This window comes from Camelus dromedarius, chromosome 12 (assembly GCF_036321535.1).
Source record: "Camelus dromedarius isolate mCamDro1 chromosome 12, mCamDro1.pat, whole genome shotgun sequence".
NCBI classification, from domain to species: Eukaryota; Metazoa; Chordata; class Mammalia; order Artiodactyla; family Camelidae; genus Camelus; species Camelus dromedarius.
This window is the reverse complement of record NC_087447.1, coordinates 45,382,419-45,405,421: the sequence shown is the minus strand read 5'-3', so window position 1 is coordinate 45,405,421 and position 23,003 is coordinate 45,382,419. Positions and strand designations below refer to the sequence as shown.

Sequence of the window (23,003 nt, the reverse complement as noted above, 5' to 3'; positions counted from 1 at the left end):
TCTTCCTTAACCAAACTTGCAGTTGGTCAAGGGGTCAAGAGGTCATCTGTGCCAGTATGGACCTCCAGTGTTCTTGGAGACCCACACATGACCTATAATCCAACAATCTCTGTAGTCTAAGCTAGAGAGAGTCTTTTTTTATTCTGAACTTGTTTCCAAATTTTTCTTTCCTTCTTTCTCTTCCACATGTTTCTAAGGAGCTGCAACCATATTGAGGAGGCATAGTCTGCAGCTGTGGCTTGAGCCCTGATTTGCAGTCTCCGAGGCATGAAAGTGGGGAGCAGGGGCAGGTTAGCCCACTTCTGTTTCTTGGGCCCGCAGTGGGTGTCTGGGTTGGTGTTCTGTTGTAGAAAGAGCACAGTCTTTTTAGTAACAGCAGAACCGGGCCCACATTCTAACTTCACTTCACTGCTTGCTAGCTCTGTGCCCTTGCGCAGATTATTCCACCCCTTTGATGTTCAAGCCCCCCACACTTAAGAAGAGACAGCATAACCTAGACAGTAGGGGAGCCCAGACAACTTGATCTGGTTTCAGATGACAAACTGGCTACTTTTTATGTATGTGCCTTCAAGAAATTTTCTTACATTTTCTATGCCTTGGTTTCCTCATCAGTTAAGAAATATGAATGGACGTCTGAATATTGGTATGAGGATAAATTAAGTTAATTCATATAATGAACTTAAGTTGTATCTTAGTGTATACTAAATACTCTAGAAAGATCACTTACCATTAGCATGAATTACAGTATGCTTCATGACATATACTTCACAGAATTACCATATTAAGTTAGATTATTTAAATACCCTACAATGGTACTTGATATATAGAAAGATTTCAGTAAGTATTAATTCCCATCCCCTTTTAATTTTCCCCTAGACTACATCTCCTCTATTTCTCCAAGTATCTCTCCTATGGTCTCTTGTTCTTTAATCATCCTGTTCAACTTCCAGTCAGATTCTTAGTGGACCTCTTATGCTTCAGAATCATACTCTGTGTGAAGTGAGACTTTCTGAAAGTGCAAAGTTGCTGTCAGCCACCTTCATCCCGCCTGTGGCTTCAGGTGTTTCAGCCCTAAAGCTAAGCTCTGGGCTGTGACCACAGCACCTGGGAAGATGGCCCTACTGAGGGAGGGGAAGGCTCCTGTTGTACAATGCATCAGGCCTTTGTTAAATTATAAATCAGGCTTTGAGACAGTCTCTACCTTTTCAAGAGTGGTTGGTGTTATTTTCTAGAATTTACCTGCTGCTTTGAGACATCGGGTCCTGAAGGAGCCCGTAGCCCTGGCCTGAATTGCTATCACTGGTCCAGACCGTGTGTATCTCTTTTCATCCTCAGTAACCCCATAAGATAGATGTAGTTATTATCTGTATTTTATAGATGCCAAGACTAAGCTCAGAGGAATCAAGGCATTAGCCCCTGGTTGAAGGGAAGGTGAGTCTCACATGGTAGAAGAATGTAAACTGCTGCTAGGCTGTGCCTTCCTCCTCTTCCCCATGCTCACCTCTGTACGCACAGCCCATCTGCCCTGAGATGCATGGCTCCACCCGGAGCCGCCAACCTGACCACCACCTATCAGAGCCCACAGACCTGTAGCCCTTCTGGGCTCTGATATCTGGCAGCTAGCCTTGGCCCTGCCCTCTCTGTGACCTCTGATAAACACATCTTGCCCCCCAGCTCCCAAAGTCACTAAGGGGACCTTGGGTTTGCTGAGTCAAAACTCAAGGAAGGTCAAGCCCTAAGAAACTCTTGTGCCCAAAGTTACAGTCATCGGCTTCTCCAGGCTTACCTCCTTCATCCACAGCCCGTCCCCTGCTTCCCCAGGCCTGTCCAGCTAATGCTCCTCAGAGGTGCAGCAAAGGGCTTATGAGCAGTAGACTCAGAATCTGACTTGGGTCCAAGAGCTAACGGTCATTGATTGCCTCTTACATGTCTGATCTTAGGCACATGCCTTGACTCCTCTGAGCTCAGTCTTGTCATCTAAAAATGGGAATAAGAATTGTATCCATTTTCTGGAGTTAGTATGAGGTTGAGGTTGGAAGGAAATATGACACACTGTGAAGCAGGAGCTTAACCGATTAGACTTTAGAACAGAACAGATCTCAGTAAAGAGAGGTAGATTTCATCATCCATTCATCCTGTCCATCTTCCCCCACAGCTCTCCTACTCACTCTCCATCTCCTCATTACCCTTTACTCCCCCTCATTCTCTCTTACTTAGAGGGATTTCAGATATTTAGAATGGGATTTGGGGATAAGCCATTAATAAGAGGAGTCTTTTCTTGAAGGAAGCATCATCATCAAATGGATGATCTCAGCAGGGTTCACGGAGAGGAGGGAGGATCATGGTCAATGGCAGAGGGTAAGGAAGGAACCCTGAGCCCCTGGACCTAGGAAACTGAGAGTAGGAAGCTGAGGACCACTTCTAGATAGTGGGAGGGTCTCCTCAGGGGGAACTCCTACAACCAAGAGGGGCACAGACAGGGAGAAACAGTTTGTGGATGGAGGTGAGGACATTCTGACAGGACAGGCTGAAAAGAGGGTCTCGGAGGTTTGGAGCAGGGGGCTCCCATCCCATGAAGGAAGCCTGCTCTGTGTAGGCAGCACGTCTCTCTCCTCTACCTCATCTGTGGGGCTCCTGGTTTTAAGCCAGGCTTCGCAAAGCACTGAATTCCCATCTGCGGGAGCCCTGAATGGGGAGGGAGCGTTGTGGTTTCCACTTCACTCAGAACTCTTTCTTCTTCCGCTGCCCCATCTGCCTCAACACATCCACTTGATAATTCGATTCCTCCAGTTGAGAAGTGTGGGGAGAACCCTCTCTCCTGTGCGTCCGTCATTGTGTATACGGTGGGGGAGCAGAGAACACAATTTAACGGCACAGGTCTTCACGGAGCTACGTGAGGCTGGGAATTCATCGAGAACAACCTTCTGCCTAGGGTAGGAATTCCCTCTGAAACACCCATTTCATACAGTTACAGATGAAGCCCTTTCTTTCATGGGAAGGAGTGCCTGGCTTTTCCACTGAGCCCTGGTTTTTTGTTAGACAACAGAATATGTACAAAGTTCTAACGCAAATGAAAATCCTTTTGTCCTGGTCATAAAGTATAACTCAGATCCCTGTTCCAGAGGATAACCTTTCCATGTTGGAGTATTCACACATCTGTTAAACCCCAACTGCATTCATTATAACACATCTTAGTGATATAACAGTGAGTCAGACAGTCACAGCCCTTGACTTCACAAAGCTAACTGTTTAACTGAAGACGGCCATCTTTGCCACCACCCTTTCCCCAATCGGTCTACTCTTCCCTGACCTCAGAGAAATAAGTTAAGTGATTTAAATTATGCAAAATACTTACTGCAATGTCGAGCCCATAAGCAAGGCTTCAGTAAATGTCTGTTATTTTGTTATTACTGTTAAATGAACAGATGTAAGTACAGAATAAGATAGTTGTTGGCTGGAGCAAGCATGATTGCAGTTAGACACAATAAAAACCAATGTTTCTGGAGTACTTGGCATCTGTAAGGCACTACTTTAAACCCTTTTCGTATATTAACTAAGTCAATGTCACGACAATCTTAGGAGGATGTTAAAACCCTGTTTTACAGGTGGGAGAACTGAGTCATACAACTAGTAAGAGGTGCTGGATTCAGCCACTCAGACAGTCTGATTCCAGAGTCTGCTCTTAACCGCTGTTCTCTACTCCCTAAGACTCCCCTGCAGTAAAGGGTTGAAAATTTGAAAAGAGTTAGTGGAGATGGTGATGTGGGGAGGGTGTCGAGCTCTTTCCTAGAGGTATGAGAAGGGACGGGAAGGGGCATCCCTTCTCCTCCTCACGGGAGCCAGCACACACACGCATCCAGTTCCCAGGGGGCCTGGGTAAACAGGAGAATTTCATGGCTGAACGAGAGGACCTGAGGATGCTGTGTTAATTGAGACACGTTAGGTTCAAGGACAGTCCTGGTTTGAGAGTTGAGGGGGTTCATGAATTTGACCAACAGAAATTTTCTCTTAGCAAAAGGGCCATTTACTAGAGTAAATGCTGTTTACAGAAGAGGAAATTGAAGCTCAGAGAAGGGTGGGGACTTTCTAAGTCTGATTTAATTTGTCACGGAAATACCCAGGCTGGGACTCGAAGCTCTTGTCTTGCTCTCCCTGGCACTATCCCTGAGCCCCTTTGCCTTTACCTGTGCTCCTTCCGGGAGAAGGAAGAGATGGAATCTACAACATCTTAGGTAGTTTCCAGGCCGCAGCCAGGGCTGGGGGGCTCCTGGTTATTTCTTTAAAAATAAATATGCCATTTACAAAACAGAAACAGACTCACAGACATAGAAAACAAACTTACAGTTACCAGGGGGGAAAGGAGTGAGTGGGAAGGGATAAATTGGGAGTTCGAGATTTGCAGATACTAACTACTATATATAAAATAAATAAACAAGTTTCTACTGTATAGCACAGGGAACTATATTCAGTATCTTGTAGTCACCTATAATGAAGAAGAATATGAAAAACAATATGTATGTATATGTATGACTGAAACATTGTGCTGTACACCAGAAAAAGACACAATATTGTAAACTGTACTTCAATTAAAAAATTTTTTTTAAAGCAGAGGAAAAAAATAAATATGCCATTTAAATACAGAAATAAGCAAACTCTACTCAGGGCCTTGGGGGGAGAGGCCACCCATCCTGGGTCCTGGCCCTACAGATAGTGTTATCGGAGCCCTGAGAGGGCCCCTCCCATGGCCAGGCCTTGGAGTGAGTCAGCCTAGCACCAGGGCAGGACAAGCCCTATCATTCTGACCTGGATGCCGAGTGGGAGAGAGGAGTAAGGACTCATAGTCCATAAACTCAGGCTATGATTATTTCCCCTCTGAGAAAAGGAGAGGTGCTAGAGATCTCTGTATACCCTACTTCCCTTTTTGTGTGCCTGAGCCGCAAAGAGCTCTCTGCTCACAGAGTGATGGTGAGGTCTTTGCACTACAGGCTGTCTGGTCCAAACCCTTGTCTTGCCCCACACACCAGTCACAGACAATAGCCATCCTACTAGGTCCGCATGCTTGTCTTGGCATAAAAGTAAAGGAATCATTGAAAAATTTACTCTTTTGATTTTTTTTTTCTGTTCCTCTTACATCAATGGCTCAATGGAAAAAGTGTAATAATCTTCTTTCCACAAATTGATAATAGATTTAATATCACAACAACTTTCTTAGAGTTTGTACAAATTCACAGTAGTTTTTAATTGTTAGTGTCTGGGAAGATTACATTATGGTGAATAAAAGAGAAAGCCATACAAGTTCAGAAAATAAATCCTATCATCTCTAGACCTCAGTTTTTTGTCAATAATATAAATATTATGAAACTACCAAAATTATTGTGATGATGTATATACAGCACCTAGTCCTAGGCCTGACACAGGATAGAAAATCAAAGAAAGGCTTTGCAGATGAGTATTTTAATGACTGTGTCCTGACCCTGACTGAAGGATAGTAAACAGTGAACAATACATCGTTAATGTTCAAAAAAAAGTAACTAGGGCTGGGTCGGGATGGAGGTCAGAATTCAATTTTTAACAACTCAAGAGAGCTTGGCTCTTTATAACCATGGAAACTGGATTGGAATGAGTCGTCTGAGGTCCTATAGTTCCTGTTTAACTGTCGTCAGGTAGAAGTCTCTGCAAAGAACTAGTGGTCCAAAAAAACAAATAAAAAAAAAAAACCCAAAAAATCCCCCAAAAGCAAAAAAAAAACAAAGACCCCAAACCATAAACAAACAGACAATGAAACACTGCCTGGTGGTAGATATTATTTCTCATAAAAAAACTGCAGCCAAGTCCTTATCCTGTTGCCTGAAGTCAGCATAGAATGACCCCTACCCACCTTCAGAATGAGAGAAGACTCAGCTTTGGGACTGTGACTTTGGCGGCTGACATACTGTTCTCTGTCTACAAGTTCAACTTTCCTGCCTGCTTATGAGGCCTGTCATAGTAGGAGTGGGGCTGAAAATGTTGAGAAGCTGGGATCTCAGATTCAGGGAAAAGAGGAGATATTCGTGTTCATTCCCCATTTTTTCTTTTTCTTTTTTGTTGAAGTACAGTTGATTTGCAATATTAGTTTCAGGTGTACAGCATAGTGATTCAGCATTTTACAGATTATACTTCATTAAAAGTTATTACAAGATAATGGCTTTGATTCTTTGTGCTATATAATATATCCTTGTTACTTATCTATTTTATACATAGTAGTTTGTATCTCTTAATCTCATACACCTAATTTGTCTCTCCCCCTTCCCTCTCCCCACTGGTAACCACTAGTTTGTTTTCTATGTCTGTGGGTCTCTTTCTGTTTTGCACATACACTTACTTGTATTATTTTTTGATTTCACACTTAAGTGGTATCATACTGTTCATTCTGAATTAACATGCTCTTGAAACTTTTTAGTCCAATCATCTATGAAGCATGAGTTGTGGATCAGAAATTGTTTTTTAAAAAAATACTTTGTCTTCTTTTGATGTTAAATTCTAAAGTAGACACTGATAAATTAAGGAAGACTATGTATCTCAGATCTGAGACTAGGGCTTTTTATACAGTAGGGAAACAATTATGAAGGGAAGCATTTAATTCATGTATATATTAATCTATCCATCTATCTATCATATTTCTTCATTCATTCATTCATTCATAAATATAACAAAAAACTTAGTGTGTAGAACAGTATGGAACTGCTCGGGGCTTCATGTGTTTTCCGGATTGTGGAAGTACAACTCTGCCGCTCCCTTGTGGTCACCAGATACCCTACAAGTCTCTGGTTTCTTGTCAACTGCTTAATTTTGAGATGCTTTTGAGGGCGTAAACTCCATCCTCTCTGTAATTCAGTATCCCCATGATAACCACAGAATAATAATAATTTTCAAAATAGCAGAATAGTGTTATGTGGAGGAGGACAGCATCTAAAATTAGACAAACTGCAATTTGAGTTTAGTCTTTGGAACATGTATATGACATTGAGCAATTTAACTTACATGAATTTGGAGATCTTTAGTATGAAATTCGGATGTGTTTGCCATCTAGTGTTTAAATTAGAACTTAATGATCTAATGCATCAACAGATTTATTATAGAGACTAGCATAAAGTAAGAACCTTATAAATGTTACCTATTAATATATATATTTAAGCACCTTCAGCATATCAATTACTGCTCTGAGTTTTATATGCAATATCTCAATCATTAATATACTACACAGTGAGCGTTTCTCCCCCTTTTCCAAATGAGTAAAGTATAACTTAGAATATGTAAGAAAATATCCAAACATTTATATAGCTAGAAAATAATTTCACTTATAGAGTACTCTAACAATACAAATACATATAAACTAAAAATTGAAAGGTCTCATGCAGCCTTACCTTCCTAATCTCATTCCTCTCCTTGGAGGAAATCAGTCTTAGCTGTCTAGCGTGACTATTTCCAAATATATTTATGATATTTGGGGGAGGAGGAGGCTCTGATGGAGAGGGAGGGAGAAGAGGAAGGGAAGAGTGATGGAGGTGTGGGGAAAAAAATATTCAATATTTGTTTCTTTAACTCTTGAAAAAGCTCTTTCCATTACATTAAATTGAAGGTAATATTATCTTTTCTGCAATCCTGGGGTAAAAGAAGACAGGCTAATATCTAAAATCATTTTGTATCTCTGTAATTCTGTCTCCACATCTGTAGAAAGGGGGTTACAATAGTACCTGACTCACAGAATTAATAATGAGGTGGGGGTTGGGGGTAGAGCTCAGTGATAGAGCACGTGCTTGGTGTGCATGAGGTCCTGTGTTCGATCCCCAGTGCCTCTGTTAAGGGAAAAAGAAAAATAAATTTTAAATAATGAGTTAGCATATTGTTCATGCCTTGTACATAGAGTCAGCAGAATAATTAGATTATTATTACTATTACAAGGAGTGTTATTAGTGTTATTATCTTTGAAATACCCTGGTGTGTGTATTGAGGGTGTGAGAAGTTGGAGCCAGGACATAGGATCACAGATGGGTAGAGGTAGGAATAAAGAATACAGAATGGAATTATGTTGTCAAGGGTTTAACATAGGTCTTTTTCTGAAAAGAGAAAAAGAAAGTTAGTCCCTTCCAGAGAACGGCATGGCAAAAGTAACATTTTTTCAAGGAGAGAGATGTGGGAGCAGGAAGTGAAAAGCTGTTAGCTCTTCATAGAAGAAAAGAACAGGGAGGATATAACAGCCAATGATTGTGATGCTAACCATGCAGATGACTCTGGCAGTAAAGATGGCGGCATAACGCAGGTAGGAGCAGGTACCCACATGGTAGTCAAAGGGTTTGGCCATCAGTACAGAGGATTCCATAAAGGATAATATAAGGAGGAAACATTATTGGACATAAGCTTGAAAGCTAAACTCTGTGGCACTGAAACACAGGATCCCATAACTGTGGGGAGGATGGGTAGAACTAAAGACCAGATGCATTTAAGCCCATGTGGAAAGGAACATCAGTTCATCAGGGAAGGATCCTTCCTGACATTGGCCAGAATGGCCGTGCTGCCCACGGGGACGTGTAGAGAAACCGAGGGGGTGGGGATCCAGGCAGGGAGAGCTAGGGATGCCTGTGAGATTGAAGTAGAAGATTCTTGGTGTGAGTCACCTTGGGCGTGACTGGTAAAGGCACTGCAGAGGCCTTTTGTCTTAAATCTATTCAGAAATCTGGGTCAAAGTTCAAACGTGAGACAAATAAATTTGCAACCAGTGGATTTAGGGAAAGTGCAAAGATCCTTTACATGTTTCTCAAGAGAAGCTGTTCATCCTATACCCACATGGTGATGAGCAGAATGCCGAGGAGAACTCTCACTCAGAACTTTCGGGAACCATGCCAATGGACAGGCACACTGCTCTATGGATTGACTTGTGGGCTGGCATTAGATAAACCTCCTTTCTTCCTACATAGAGTAAAGCGTGGTTCATCTAGAAGTATTTTGAAAGCTAGTTCCTAGTTTTCAATGGATAAATACTCTAAGTACCAATCATTTGTTACAAAGAAGAATAAAGTTTCTTCTGTAGAAATAAGGTTCAATGCAAATTTAAAAGAGGAGAGAACATATTGTGCTTATTCATTTGAGGTAGACTGTGGGAAAGGGTGTCAGGGAAATAAAAACAAGAGCTATTTCTAAAGGAAGCAGCAAGAACAAAGTCACAAATGGGAAATCCCCAGTCATGTCCAGAGGTTTCTGATTGGCATATAATGTATGCACTTGCATAAAAAATGTTCAAGAAAGTTCCGAACAATTTGAGAATCTCAGAGTTCATAGGACATTTAGAGGCTTTGTACAATCATCTACGTTTTGCCTGAATATTTAAATGCTGGTAAATAATTTTGCTGCTTTTTCTCAGATATTTATGGTGGTGGGCAATCTATGAGATAGTCTGTTCCATTAGTGGACAACTCCGATTGTTGAAGATGTCTTTCCTATATTGCTCTAAAAATGTACCTTCTTGTAACTTCCCACAATAGATTTTAGTTATTTTATATAAAGGAACACAGAATAGGAATTGTTATTTTTTCATCAAAATGCCACTTTTATATAGATCTGTTATCTACCCATCTCATTTTCTTTATATGAACTTTAGTTCTTCTAATCCCTTCTCAATTTCTGTCTGTAATTATAAAGCCTTTGTCACCGTTAACTGTTTTCCTCTCTCCAGTTCTTTTGTAGGTATAGATTCCTACCTCAATTCATATTTAATAATAGGTTAATGGATGCATTTTCAGCACTCAAAGGCAAGTTTAGGTTAAAACATCTAACCGGCATAAATATCACCTTTCAAAATGTGTTTGTTGTCTTCATCTGTTCCACCATGACAATGTGATAAGACACAGAAAGGGAATTTCTGTACATTTTCTCTTTTAAAGTCACTCCATATTAGTGAACTCTGATCTGCCTCTGACAGTGTGAGCTGACCATCCTTTCTATGATCCCCAAAACTTCTGATGAATATGCTGCATTTTTTATAGCTCATTTCTACGTATATCAAATCTGTGTTTGCACATCTTTCTCCCTAACTCGGCTACACAGCCCTTTAAGTTAGGGATTATATTTAATTCACCTTTGTTTCTCAAGTACCTATTGTAAGACCTGTTACACTTAATGAATTTAGACAATGAATTTTGGTGAATGGGTAAATTTTGAATGATCCCTCAGGTATTTATTAGATGTTTACTATGATACACACTTAACCATTGAGATTCAGGGAAGTAGACAGTGATGCCCAGGCATAGAGATTACAGAGAAACAGACATCCACAGACAAAGTAGTTGACACCTCTAGGCGCACGGGAGGACTTACGAGCAAACAGGCCCACGTTGCTCACACACTGTTCAGACATATAGCCCATTCACACAGTCAGGCATGATGTGGATCTTACGTATTCTCATAAACATTGCCTTGCCAATCTCCTTCTTCTTAGGGTCACCCACCCTCACATGCCCTTTGGATGTGATACCTCATGTTTTATACTCCTCACCCAAGTCGTCAGCAGGTGTGCAAAGTCCCTTTTAAAGTGTGACACATGGACTAACTATTCTGTTTTCATCTGACCAGAACACCAAAGACAGAAAACTTTCCCCTCACTTGTACCACAAACTCTTTTTGTATTGATATTATCTTATTAAATTTCATGATGTATGATTTTGGGTAAAGTCCTTAACTTATCCAAGGAACCCACCTAAGTCTCAATCTCTTCATCTGTATATTAGGAACTGTAATGAAAAGTTACTCAAATCAAAGCCCAATGCTCTAGGCAGAACAACAACAAAAGCTTAAGAATTTTTGTGAAGATGAATTAGATAAAGGTTTGAAGCTCTCAGGGCATTGAGTAGTAACAGTAAGATTTGACTATGTAATTGACTTTATCCTATTACCGGTATACACTGAGCTCCTGTGAGGAGCCAGATTCCACACCTCAGCTTTTCAAGCCCCCTTACAGATACCTTATTTCCCACTTAAAGTTATAGAGTTGAAGCTTAATCTTAAGGGCAGTACCTATGCTTATCCCTATCACAGTTCATTATGCTAGTTTTGTTCCCTTGCCCTATCTGTCAACAATACTTTTGGATCCAGCTGTTCAGCAGTGATAACGTTTGACAATCATGCCAAGAGGCTGGGGTGGGCTATCAGAGGAGCCAAGGCTAGTGAGTGCTCTAAAGGGAATCGGTAAGAAGTCAGATAAAGGGAGTGCTTGGGGAAGATGTCTCATGAAAGCACGTCCATAAGATGGACAGGAAATAAGGAGAGAAATTTTATATATATTACATATACATATATAATATAGAAACACCGAGGAACGTGGGATTTCTAGAAGGTGCATGAGTAAGAGAGGGACAAAGATAGGAGGATCTGGCATCTAAAATTTGGTTGTGGGAGATTTCTGGCTGAGGGAAATGTCTTACAGACAGGGAAAGGGCGATCAAAGTGGAACGTGAGTGGAGGCTCACACAAACCAATTAAAAATTACTTGGAAACTTTTATGACAGGAAAGGACAGGAAAACAGTTAATATCCGTGTAATGGAATATCCATATAAGAACTACCTCTCAACAATGAAAGGGGAATAAACTATTGACAAACACAACAACTTAAATGAATTTCAAAGGCATTGTGCTAAGTGAAAGAAGTTAATCTTTAAAAAAACTGCATGTCACATGATTTTTCATATGACATTTTTTAAAAAACAAACGTGATTGTCAGGGGTTGGGGTGAAGAGTATAACTGTAAAACATAGTGAGAGGGAGTTATGTTAGGATGTGGGAAGTGCTCTGCATCCTGCATTAGTAAGTTTTATGGTATGCTAATTAAGAGAGAGGAAAGAGAGTGAGAGATTGAGAGAGAAGGTCCAATAACCTTGTTTCACAGATGGAGAAACTGGGGACTGAGGTGAGGACTGGGGAAGATCCCATGGCCAGAGAGTGTTTCTGGAGACACCCCACTCACACACGCACACACACAGGTGTATGCAGAGTCATGCCCATGCTCACAAACCACCCACAAAGGAAGGGGAAGAGGACAGATCTAGAGAAAGGGCCTTTTAAGAGGTTTAGTAAAATGTTTGAAAATGTGGTGGTATTAATATATTTTTCACATTTCAGGCAAAAATATAAGTAAAGGAAAGAAAAATCAGAACATCTTCATTACCATGTTTACATCATGAAATGTCTGAAACGATCACTTCCCATTCATAAATCAGAATTGTTAAGTAATTGACAAATTCTGTATCCATAAACAGGATGTTTGACCACAGGTTTCTTTTTTATAGCACAGGGAACTATATTCAATACCTTGTAGTAACCTATAATGAAAAAGAATATGAAAATGAATATATGTGTGTATATGTATTACTGAAACACTAATGCTGTACACCAGAAATTGATACAACATTGTAAACTGACTATACTTCAATAAAAATTTTAAAAATAAATTTAAAAAACACAGGATGTTTGAAAGTTCAGTGTTGCTTAGATTTTGGGGGGCCCTTCTTAAGAACTGCTAAATGATCATGAACATGCAACAGATTAATTCATGTATAATTCTTGGAATAATGCCTGAACCAGGATGTTTGCTATGACTGTAAGAAATTGAAGTCTGTCACAAATTAAATAAATCAACCCTAGCCAGACTCCACAAATAACATGCTTTTTAAAGGACTACAATAACAGCTTTGGAGGGTTAGAGAATGGCAGGTAGTCATCTTTGGGAAGACCACAAGCTGATGGGGAAACACAATTACTGCCCTGGCTGAACTCAGGGTATGCTAGGGATTAAACTGTCCTGACTTGATAATCTCTCCAGAGGAAAGCATAGACATGCCTCCTGCTTTCAGGTCAGTACTAACTCAAGATCTTTCTGTGTAGGAGGGTTATAGGTTTAGCAAAACAAGTGGTAGAGGTCAGAGGAAAAACGGAGACTAAGAGACTTGTCTCAAAGCTGCACTTGTATGGAAAGACACTGTGTTTACTTAAATTGTACTGTAAATATCCTTATATATGACTGGATCAGTAGGTAACTATTGATTTATTAATGAAAAGTTTTTTTTTCAAAGCAAGGAATTATAAAAAAAAGAATGCATATGCTAAGAGTTTTATTTAAAATTAAAATCTATACATGTACATTTATTTTTAAAAATCAGTAATTTTCAATACTCATTCTGTCGTTTATCTCCACTGATTTTTTCCCATTTTTTATTGAAGCATAGTTGATTTACAGTGTTGTGTTAGTTTCTGGTATACAGCATAGTGATTCAATTATACATGTATATGTACCCATTCTTTTTCATTCCAGGTTACTATAAACTATTGAATATAGTTCCCTGTGCTATTGATACAGGCTGCTTAAAGATTAATAGATTGTAAAATCATATTATGGCATCACTTGTTACTAAGTTAGTAAATTTGGGTTCTCAACTTGATCCCAGTAACTTCTTATTTATATTTAGATATCTGTTTCTTTTTCTGAACATAAGAGTTCTGCAACCTAATTTTTTTCTAGCACATTGCCTCTAAATTTGTGTCCCACATTTATCGCTGTAGGCTGTCTTCTTATAACAATCAAGGGAACAACACTGTAGCTCCCTTTCTAATAATTTTTTGGAAATAGGGCAATACATTGCATTTGCCATTTTTACAAAAATCTTTTACATGACTTAAATGTTTTCCACCACCAAACTTTTTATTTTCTTGACATCCTTGTAGTGCTCAATTGGGGTGCAGTTTCCCTATATATAGTTCATTTTTTTAGAATGATGCCCATTTCAGACTAAATGGCAAAGGTAACTAGAAACCTATGTCCCTAAATGAAATACACGCAATATATCAACTTCATAAGAATAAGTGGTATGTAGAGAAAGACAACCAAAACCAAAATAACAATGAATAGAACCCTCATGTCCAGCTTTCCAAGGACCATCGCTAACCAGATGCATAATGACTAAATGCTGCAGGAGTAGACATGTATTAGTTTTGAGTTGTTCTGTATCCAAATATCCCTCCAAATTTGAAGGAATCTCTCATTATTTACCATTTCATTTTTGATTAGTTCCGCCCCACCACAGAAGCGAAAAGGAGAATTTTGCTCTCCCCAACCCCCAAATCCAGGGCACAGTCTCATCCAGGCTCTAATATGTAGATTCTACAACTTGGTTCAAAAATGATTAAAACAAAGCAAATTGAATCCTATAACTTGATTCAAAACTGATATGAAAAGAAAAGACTAACGTGTACAGAATGGACGTTGTAACAGTGGTGTCCTCAGGACTCAGGTTCATAGCTGCAGAAGTAGATCCTGTTTCTGCTAAAAGAGAATTGATGGACATTTACTACTTGTTTCATGGGAAATGCCTTGTTGCCTGAACATTTTGCGAGTAATTCTGAATGCCACCCTAATATTCTTCCAATTAAATGCCAATTGGAATCCAATTACTAGCTTAAAAGAGCCAGAGTCAATTTCTCTACCTGCAACTTCTATTGCTTATACATGTTTCTAAATAATACAGTAAATCTTATATGTCATATTTTTCACATTGAGGATTCACTGGCTCTTCATTGTTAGACAATGCATCTCTGTATACACTGCATTTAGGGAGAGGATAATGAAAGTGGAGGCAACTGATACTAGCTTTCTCCAGTGAAAATGATAGATGAGTTTTTTCCCTGTTGAAGTTACTGGAATATTCTTAGAGTGCTCACTGCCTCGAGAGAACATCAGTATGGAGAGTCCCTTAGGTGAGACAGAGAGAATCTAGACTGGACTGATTATTTCCATAAGTTTTCAATCAGCAAATAGAATGTGGGAAGGAGGTTCAAGTAGAAGAATCAGCTTAGAAATAGAAAGAAACAGCAGTCTTCAGAGAGCAATGAACATTATAACTTTTTTGGCCACCTACTCATAACCAAACTAGATCCATTTAATAGCACAGAACTAACAGTAGATGAATAAGTTAATTATCTATAACATTAACAATAGACTGTAGACCACAGTTCAACCAAAATGAACAGCATAAAGACTTAAAGAGTTCGAAGAAGGTTGAAGGAAGAAACTATTGTTATCAGTGCATAACATTACTTTTGCCAGGTTTTCTGCCCTGATTAGCAGGAAAATGTCGTAAAGTAAAAAAGCCCTGAGTTCTTTTATGTAAGAAGCAAGGGAGGAGAGATGGAAACCTGGGGTGAAATATCAGGAGGTACAGTAGAAAGCTGAAAAGAAGAAAATTAGTTGCGTGGGTGTACAGCAGCCTTTGGAATGAAGGAAAGGATTGATGGGGAATCTGGCTTCAACTAGCTGATAGGAGATTAGTTGGTTGCTATTGAAGTCTTAATCGTATCAGTTTCCCTCTAATGATAAAATACATGGATATGCTAAGGGAGACTGAAGTTTCAGAAATAAGCTTTCTAGAATTCTGTACATTTGCTAATTTTCCTCTCCAAAGTTTGTTTCCTTACAGAGCAACAGCATTTCCAATACAGTTAGATACAAAACATAGATACGAGAAAATGATAAATATGTCATTCTAATTTTTTTGTATAGAATACACAAAATGTACCTCCAAACTACCTCTTTTTTCAGATCACCCATGTTTGAACCAGGCTATTTTAGTCAGCTTATCTTGATGTTTTCTAAAGTAGTGCTTATTCTTCCTTTACAGACAGGATCTGAAATGTCCCATCTCACTCTTTCCTATATCCCTTTCCCCAAGGTCACTGGCACTTATACTCTTTATTGCAATATATATTATACATATTCTAACATAGTATTATATATTCTAATATGCATATTCTCACATGCAGATTAAAATATATAATATATTGTATATGCTATAATAAATATTCTAATGAAGGATTCTCTATCTGTTCAAGTCAATGTCTAGATTTATGTAATAATTAAAAATCTCATCTATCTCTGAAAAAAAAGGTATAAGTGTAAAAAAAGTATGCGTATAAAAACTAGGTTCTCTTCCAATAATAGGAAAGGCAAAAAAATCCTAGAGATCTCAAGATTCTGAAATAGAGTCTCAAGCCCTACTGTGCACAGAAAATAGGCAAACAATGCTTCTCTGAATCTGCTTGGTCTTGATGCTGTATATTATGGGGTTCATGAATGGAGGAAAGAGAAAGTAGACATAGCTCATGGTAACGTGGACCACATGTGGGGCATGCTTCCCAAACCTGTGGATGAAAGTCAGGCCAATCACTGTGATGTAAAAGACTAGGACACAGCTGATATGGGAGACACACGTGTTGAGGGCCTTAGCTCGTGCCTCTCCTGAGGCAATGACCATCACTGTCTTAAGGATGAGGATATAAGAGAAGAAGATAATCAGAGCATCTAGGAAGAAAGTCAAAGCAACCAGAATAACTGGGTATACATGATTAAAGGTAATATCGGCACAGGCGAGTTTCATGACATCCTGATGGAGGCAAAAGGCATGGGAAAGAACATGGGAATGGCAATATGGGAACCAAAAAAGCAGCAGAATTGGGGGCACAAGCGATAAAAAGCCCCTTATTATTACCCCCAATCCTACCTTCATCACCCGAGAATTGGTAAGAATGGAGTTGTACCTCAGAGGGGTGCGGATGGCAATGAAACGGTCATAGGCCATGGCAAGCAAGACACCTGATTCTACAATGGAAAGGGAGTGAATGAAATAGGCCTGCAGGAAGCAGGCCCCATGGCTTATGTCTCGGTGATTCACCCATAAGACACCCATTACTGTTGGCATCGTGGTCAATGTCACCATCAGATCTGCGGGGAGCCACCTCATAACCTGAGGGCTGAAAGCAAAGACAAAAGGCCTAAAAACCTTAAAGTGCTGGAAGCAGGGCTCTGGGAATGATCAAAGAGACATTCCCTGTCCCGCCACCCCGAGAGTTAATAAAGATATATAGCCACCAAATGTTTTTCTTTAAGATGCTCTGCTTCAGAGAGGTTAAGGAATTTAGGTAAGTAGGATCTAGTTTATGGCCGGAGTGATAAGGATCTTAAAAGCTATAGTTAAAATGTTTTGCTAGAATTTGTAAACCTTAAAGATTGAGACATTTGTCTTATACAACTGGACATGTAGTAAATCAATAAAAGTAGAAATAGTATATAAGTAACTTTAAAAATAAAGCGGACGGCAACTTTTAGCCTAGCGTCTTGCAGGCTTGAAGTGCATCCCTCTCGACCCCACTCTTTGTCTTGTCTCTTTCTTTCTCAGTCTCTCAGCCATGCTATCAGGACCTGTTGATTTGCCAGCTGGCCCCGGCAAGATCTGTGCCTGCCAGCATGGCAAGGAAATAGTACATGGGTTCATGAAGACCATGGTCATCCTTGATGAGGTAGAGGAGGGTACCATTGCCAAGAAGCACAGAGATGTAGACTGCAAAGAAGGGGATGGAGATCCAGTGATGGGCTGCCTCCAGACCTGGGAAGCCAGTCAGCAGAAAGGGGGCAGCACTCCTCTTGGGCCACATAGTATGTGCACAGAGGGAGAGCAGCCTTCTAGAAACCTTCTACCCAGGAACCCAGGTTTTTCAGTTGGCACTGTCACCTCGTGGGAATATATCACAGTAGCCTCAATCACAATCTTTGTAGTTAGGATAATTACTTTGTATACGTATGTCTTTGAAATTATTTTCTTGTAGAAGAGAAATAGAGCTACAGAGGCTGTACTAAGGGTAAGGATGAAGGTCTTTTCCTAAGCTGTGTACAATGTTCGGTTAATGGCAAACATTTTCTCAATTAAAAGAAACACCAGGCTCCACTCTTATGCATACACTAGAAAATGTATGAAGCAATAATGGTAACAAAAAGAGAAGATAAATATATAGAAATGGACAGTAATTTTGCTTTACTAGACTATTGTTTTGTTTGGTGATAATTTTTCGATATACTTAATCTTGATTTTAATTTTCTATTTCACAATCATGATAGAGAACATTTTGTTAGAAAATGTTTGTTTTGTTTTTAAATTGAATGTCAGTGTTTTATAGAATTCTAACAAAAGACATAAACCTTCTGTGGAGAAAATGGAGAAGAGCAGACATGTCACCCTTAGATGAAACGCATTTACAGTTTTTCTGAAGCCCATCCATGTGTCCCCTATTAGAGATTCCAAACCTGCCTTGACACATTTGTCCTAATGAAAGGGCTGTGCTATAGGTGTTGACCATCCCAGGTGGTGTATGCCCCACTGTGCAGGCCTCTGGAAAATCTTTCTTTCTTTTTCTCTTGCCTGCATCTAACATCATCAGGGAGAGGAGTCATTTCGTATTTCCGTTCCTGGCACTCATCCACACCACAGTCTTGTTGCTGAAATGGTTCCTTGTTTCTGTCTTATTTGAGGACTTGGTCCAGATCTTTCCATCTCAAAAACTCTTGAGGAGTCTAGGTTAGAGAGTTTTTGTATGTAGAAGTCACCTCTCCAGAGTATGAACTTTCCTGCCACTTGGGAGATTCTTTGATGGCCCTCCTCTTTCTTCTTCTGGGAGACACTTAAACAATGTCTCCAAGTCTTTGATTCCCCAAGGATGTATTAGGAAAATGAAAATTCAAATGTCACACTGGTGTGAGGATGCCAAGGTTGACCCCCTGTGGGAATGCCACACAAGTGTGAGGCTGTGACTTTATGATCTAAGCATCAGGATTTAGGAAATCCATGCACATCTTACTGTTACCTAAAGGTCAGAGGAGAGTAGTTCCTCTCAAGAGACATATGTGCCTTTGTTCCTAGGTCTTAGAATTTGTGAATCCCAATTGCATTTTTATCTTTCCTGTTTCTGTGGGGAAATCAGTTCTGACCCACAGAAACCTCAGTGGATCTGTGAACAGCCATGTGCATAAAGGACATCTTATATTGTGTCTTAATATTACTCTGTTTATATTCAGATTATTGCCCATTTGTGCCAAGTTCAGGGTGGTGGACTTGTTCATTTCATTCACAGAACTTCAAAATTCAGTGGGGGCTAGGAAAAAAATATTTCCACAAATTTACATAACACAGTCATCACTGCATGAAAGCTAGTGTGCTGTGAGGGGAGCATACCAGGTATATTTAGGATCTGGAAAAATCCTTAGAAGAAGTGCTATTTAAGCTGAAAAAAACCTTCGTTTTTCAATGTAGCATTGCTCTTAGCTCAGAGGGGAATCCAGTTGTTCATTATTCTCCCTTTATATTTGTGCCTTTTGCTAATTCTCCAATTCTAACTCATTGTTTCTTATTATAATTTATGTGTTATCTTGAGTATTTTGTTTAGCTGTTGACTTAGAAATGGCTGATATTTTTTTTCTTGAATAAACTCCAGTAAAAATCACTCAGTAGAAACCCTGATCCATCCTGTCCTCTCCCTGTATAGAAATGCAAAGACCCATGTGTTCTATGAGATTTTTTTAGTGTCAACAACTTCAGTCTTTTAGTCTATTGTCTTGTACCCTCTAACCTTTCAGCACATATTGACATAGTCCTAGCTTTTACTGTAGTTATTAATAATCAGGCAAAAAGATACACATACTAATATTTATTTCAATATATGACTATTTAATGAAGATGTTACTGGCTTCCCTTAAAAGCTAAGAGCTGCAGTACAGAATATTTCCAAAGGTCATTTTAATAGGTCACAACTTTATCATTTGGACTTTTTATCACCCTAGAATTTCCAAAATATTTTTAAATATTAAATTTTTTCTGATTGAAGGATGTGATACATAACTAGTAATCTTTCTTGGGGTTGGTGGCACTACTTTTCTTAAAATAAAATAATCCAGAATTTTAATACTGTATTATTTCCTCCCCAAATTTTATATACTTTTCTAAAATACCCGTAAATCCTGTTAACTTCAGATCCTAAATATATCTCATGTCTGTCCACTACGTGCATCTTTACTTGAGTAATTTTAGCTATTGGTATCTCTTTCTGAAACTGATGCACTGTCTTCTTTCTGATTTTCTTGTTCCCCTCCTGCCTCACTCAAATCCACACAGTTCCTGAGCTTATAATTTGTACACATCACTGAAATTATGCCTCTCCTTGCTTAGAAGTATTCAACAGCTTCTGGTGACTCTTTGGGTAAGCACCCAAACCCTTGCCATGACCAACAGCATGCTCTTGATTTGACGTCCTTTTTCCTCTCACCCTCTCCTTGAGAACTACCACCCTCTTCATGTCAGCCGTGTTCATGGAAGTCTCCATGATCTAGCCCACCTACATCCTCCCCACATACTGCTTTCTGCATAAAACATTCTTACCCCTATTTTCACCAGTTATTGTCTAATCTGCCCTCAGATCTCAGCTGAAGAGTCACTACTCAGGGAAACTTTCCCTTCCTTAGTCTTGATGTGATCCCTTTTGAGACCTATAGCCTCAAAGCCATTTGTTCTTTACATTTTGTCACTGGTCACAGGGATTGTTTTAAATTTAGTTTTGTTTTATTTTTTATTCTCCAGTGGGTTGTGATACACATAAGGCAGTATTTAATGTCTGTTTGCTTATAGCTAGATCATTTTTGTTTAGCATAATTTCTGTCCTTTGCCTTAAAATATCAGCCAAATGAATGAATAATATTAGTGCTATAACCTTTAAAAAAATAGATACAAGGAGGACTGACTTAAATGCCTTACTTTTCCCCAATTATTAACCTATGATAAAATAGAATATTAAAATAGAAGTTATGTGAAAAAAAAAAAGAAAATATATAAATAAACCTGGAATCAGGGAGGCCTTTATCATATGGACCCAAAATATCAATAAAGTAAATATAAATAAACTTATTTACATATTAAATTTTAAATTTTATATATAAAAAGATAAATAAAATGGAAATGTTTGCAATATAAATGGCCTACTAGGGTGCACTTATAATAAGTTCCCACAAATAAATTGGGAAAGCATGAACATCCTGACAGAATGACCAAGTGATATGATCACAGAAGTCCAGAGTAAGGCCTGCAGATGATTCAACAAACTGAACATGTGTTATGCTTTTTAACAATGAAAATTAATTGAATATGCAAGAAACATGATATCAGGCTGCATTTAATCTTCCAGGCATACCAAAAACGTTTCTATCCTCTATCTAGCATTTGGACACAAGAAGACAGGAAAATGAGAAAAAAAAAAAAAACCCAGAAACCTCACAGATGACAAACCTATAAATTTGAGGGTAGACTCCTGATAAGTTTTATAAGTGGCATTTTATACTTTGGAGAAGTGGAGGCGCCAAGGAGGTGTAGAGACTTAGTCAAATTCTATGGCCCTCCATTCAGAGCAATCTCAAATCCCCACCATCTTCTCTGGGCAATCCTCTACATCAGAGCTTAACTTCCAAATCTACGTTTAAATAAAAGGTGGAGAATGCCATATTGAATTTTCTTGATCTTGATGCTGTAGATGATAGGATTCATGAAAGGAGGAAAGAGGAAGTAGACGTAGCTCATTATAACGTGGGTCACCTGTGGCACATTCTTCCCAAACCTGTGGATGAATGACAGGCCCATCACAGTGACATAGAAGATGAGTACACAACTGATGTGGGAGATACAGGTATTGAGGGACTTGGCTCTCTCTTCATCAGAGGCTATGCCCATGACAGTCTTAAGAATTAGGATATAAGAGAAGAGAATGATCAGAGAATCTAGGAAGAATGTTAAAGAAATCAGAATTACAGGGTAAAGTCTATTGAAAGTTACGTCAGCACAGGCCAGTTTCATGACTTCTTGGTGAAGACAGAAAGCATGGGAGAGAACATGAGAGTGGCAATATGGAAATGAAAAAAGACGCAGGACTGCAGGCATGATGGATATAAAACCCCTCATAAAAGCTCCCATCCCTAACTTTACCACTCAAGTATTGGTGAGAATGGAAGTGTATCTCAAGGGATTGTGGATGGCAATGAAATGGTCATAGGCCATGGCAAGCAAGACACCCGATTCTACAATGGAAAGGGAGTGAATGAAATAGGCCTGCAGGAAGCAGGCCCCATGGCTTATGTCTCAGTGATTCACCCATAAGACACCCATTACCGTTGGCATCGTGGTCAATGTCATCATCAGATCTGTGCCTGCCAGCATGGCAAGGAAATAGTATATGGGTTCATGAAGACCGTGGTCATCCTTGATGAGGTAGAGGAGAATGCCATTGCCAAGTAGCACAGAGACGTAGACTGCAAAGAAGGGGATGGAGATCCAGTGATGGGCTGCCTCCAGACCTGGGAAGCCGGTCAGCAGAAAGGGGGCAGCACTCCTCTTGGGCCACATAGTATGTGCACAGGGGGAGAGCAGCCTTCTTGAAACCTTTTACCCAGGAACCCAGATTTTTCAGTGATAACGTAGCAAAGAAGCCTCCATCACAATCTTCATACTTGTGGATAATTAATTGATGAGATAAATGTAACTGCAAGTATTTTCCTGCAGAAGAGTAGAGATATGCATGTTACACTTAAGATGAGTTATACTGGTCTTTCCATAATTAGAAAAAAAAATATTAGGTTAGTGGTTAATTTTTTCTCAAATTAAAAGAAACATTTACATTAATTTTTCCTATTTCCTAATTTTTCCTATTTCCTATTCTCATATTGTGTGTATGCGTGGTTTTTTTTTTTTTTTTTTGCAACAATAGTGATAGCAACAACAAGCAAGATGAATAATTACAAAGGGGTAAGAATCTTACTTAACTGCTTTCTTGCTGTGATTGGTAACTTTAGGGGCACATTCAATTTTGATTTTAATTTTGTCTTTCACAATCATGATAAATACTTTCAGCTAAAATGCTTTTCTTTGTTTGCTTTTGAAACCGAGTATCAGTGTTGGATGGAATGCAATAAGCATTACCATCACTTCCAATTGCTTTGTCACTCCACCAGTTACCCCTTTCTAGAGGCTGGCTATCAGAAGCCATAGCCAGCCACAATTAACAATTAAGTACGAGGGTTTGTTGGACGTACAGCCTTGGAATCCACTTCCAACCCATTGAATCA

The 23,003-nt window shown here is 39.2% G+C and overlaps 2 protein-coding genes across 3 annotated transcripts; both read right to left on the bottom strand.

Moving 5' to 3' along the window:
* Positions 1-15,994: 15,994 nt before the first annotated feature.
* Positions 15,995-17,546, bottom strand: LOC105097950 (olfactory receptor 51B2-like). Of its 2 annotated transcripts, none has more exons than XM_010990585.3 (2): positions 17,298-17,546; positions 15,995-16,789 (listed from the first exon to the last, which is right to left on the bottom strand). In XM_010990585.3, the coding sequence occupies exons 1-2, from the start codon at positions 17,504-17,506 to the stop codon at positions 16,063-16,065; spliced, it is 936 nt and encodes a 311-aa protein (XP_010988887.2). In that variant the 5' UTR covers positions 17,507-17,546; the 3' UTR covers positions 15,995-16,062. The 2 variants fall into 2 exon arrangements, with proteins under 2 accessions (XP_010988887.2, XP_031315238.1); XM_031459378.2 differs by having other exon boundaries at positions 15,995-16,799; positions 17,308-17,546.
* A 3,799-nt stretch (positions 17,547-21,345) lies between these two features.
* Positions 21,346-22,284, bottom strand: LOC105098017 (olfactory receptor 51B2-like). The gene is given in 1 exon segment (XM_010990641.3): positions 21,346-22,284. A coding segment is annotated over 1 exon segment (939 nt).
* Positions 22,285-23,003: the final 719 nt, after the last annotated feature.

Bases quoted from the DNA above. Each gene is read 5' to 3' on its own strand.
- LOC105097950 (XM_010990585.3), bottom strand. From the start codon at position 17,506: ATGTGGCCCAAGAGGAGTGCTGCCCCCTTTCTGCTGACTGGCTTCCCA. The intron at 16,790-17,297 runs CGGGGCCAGCTG...CGCAGATCTGAT, and splicing joins CTGGCAGGCACAGATCTTGC to GGTGACATTGACCACGATGC.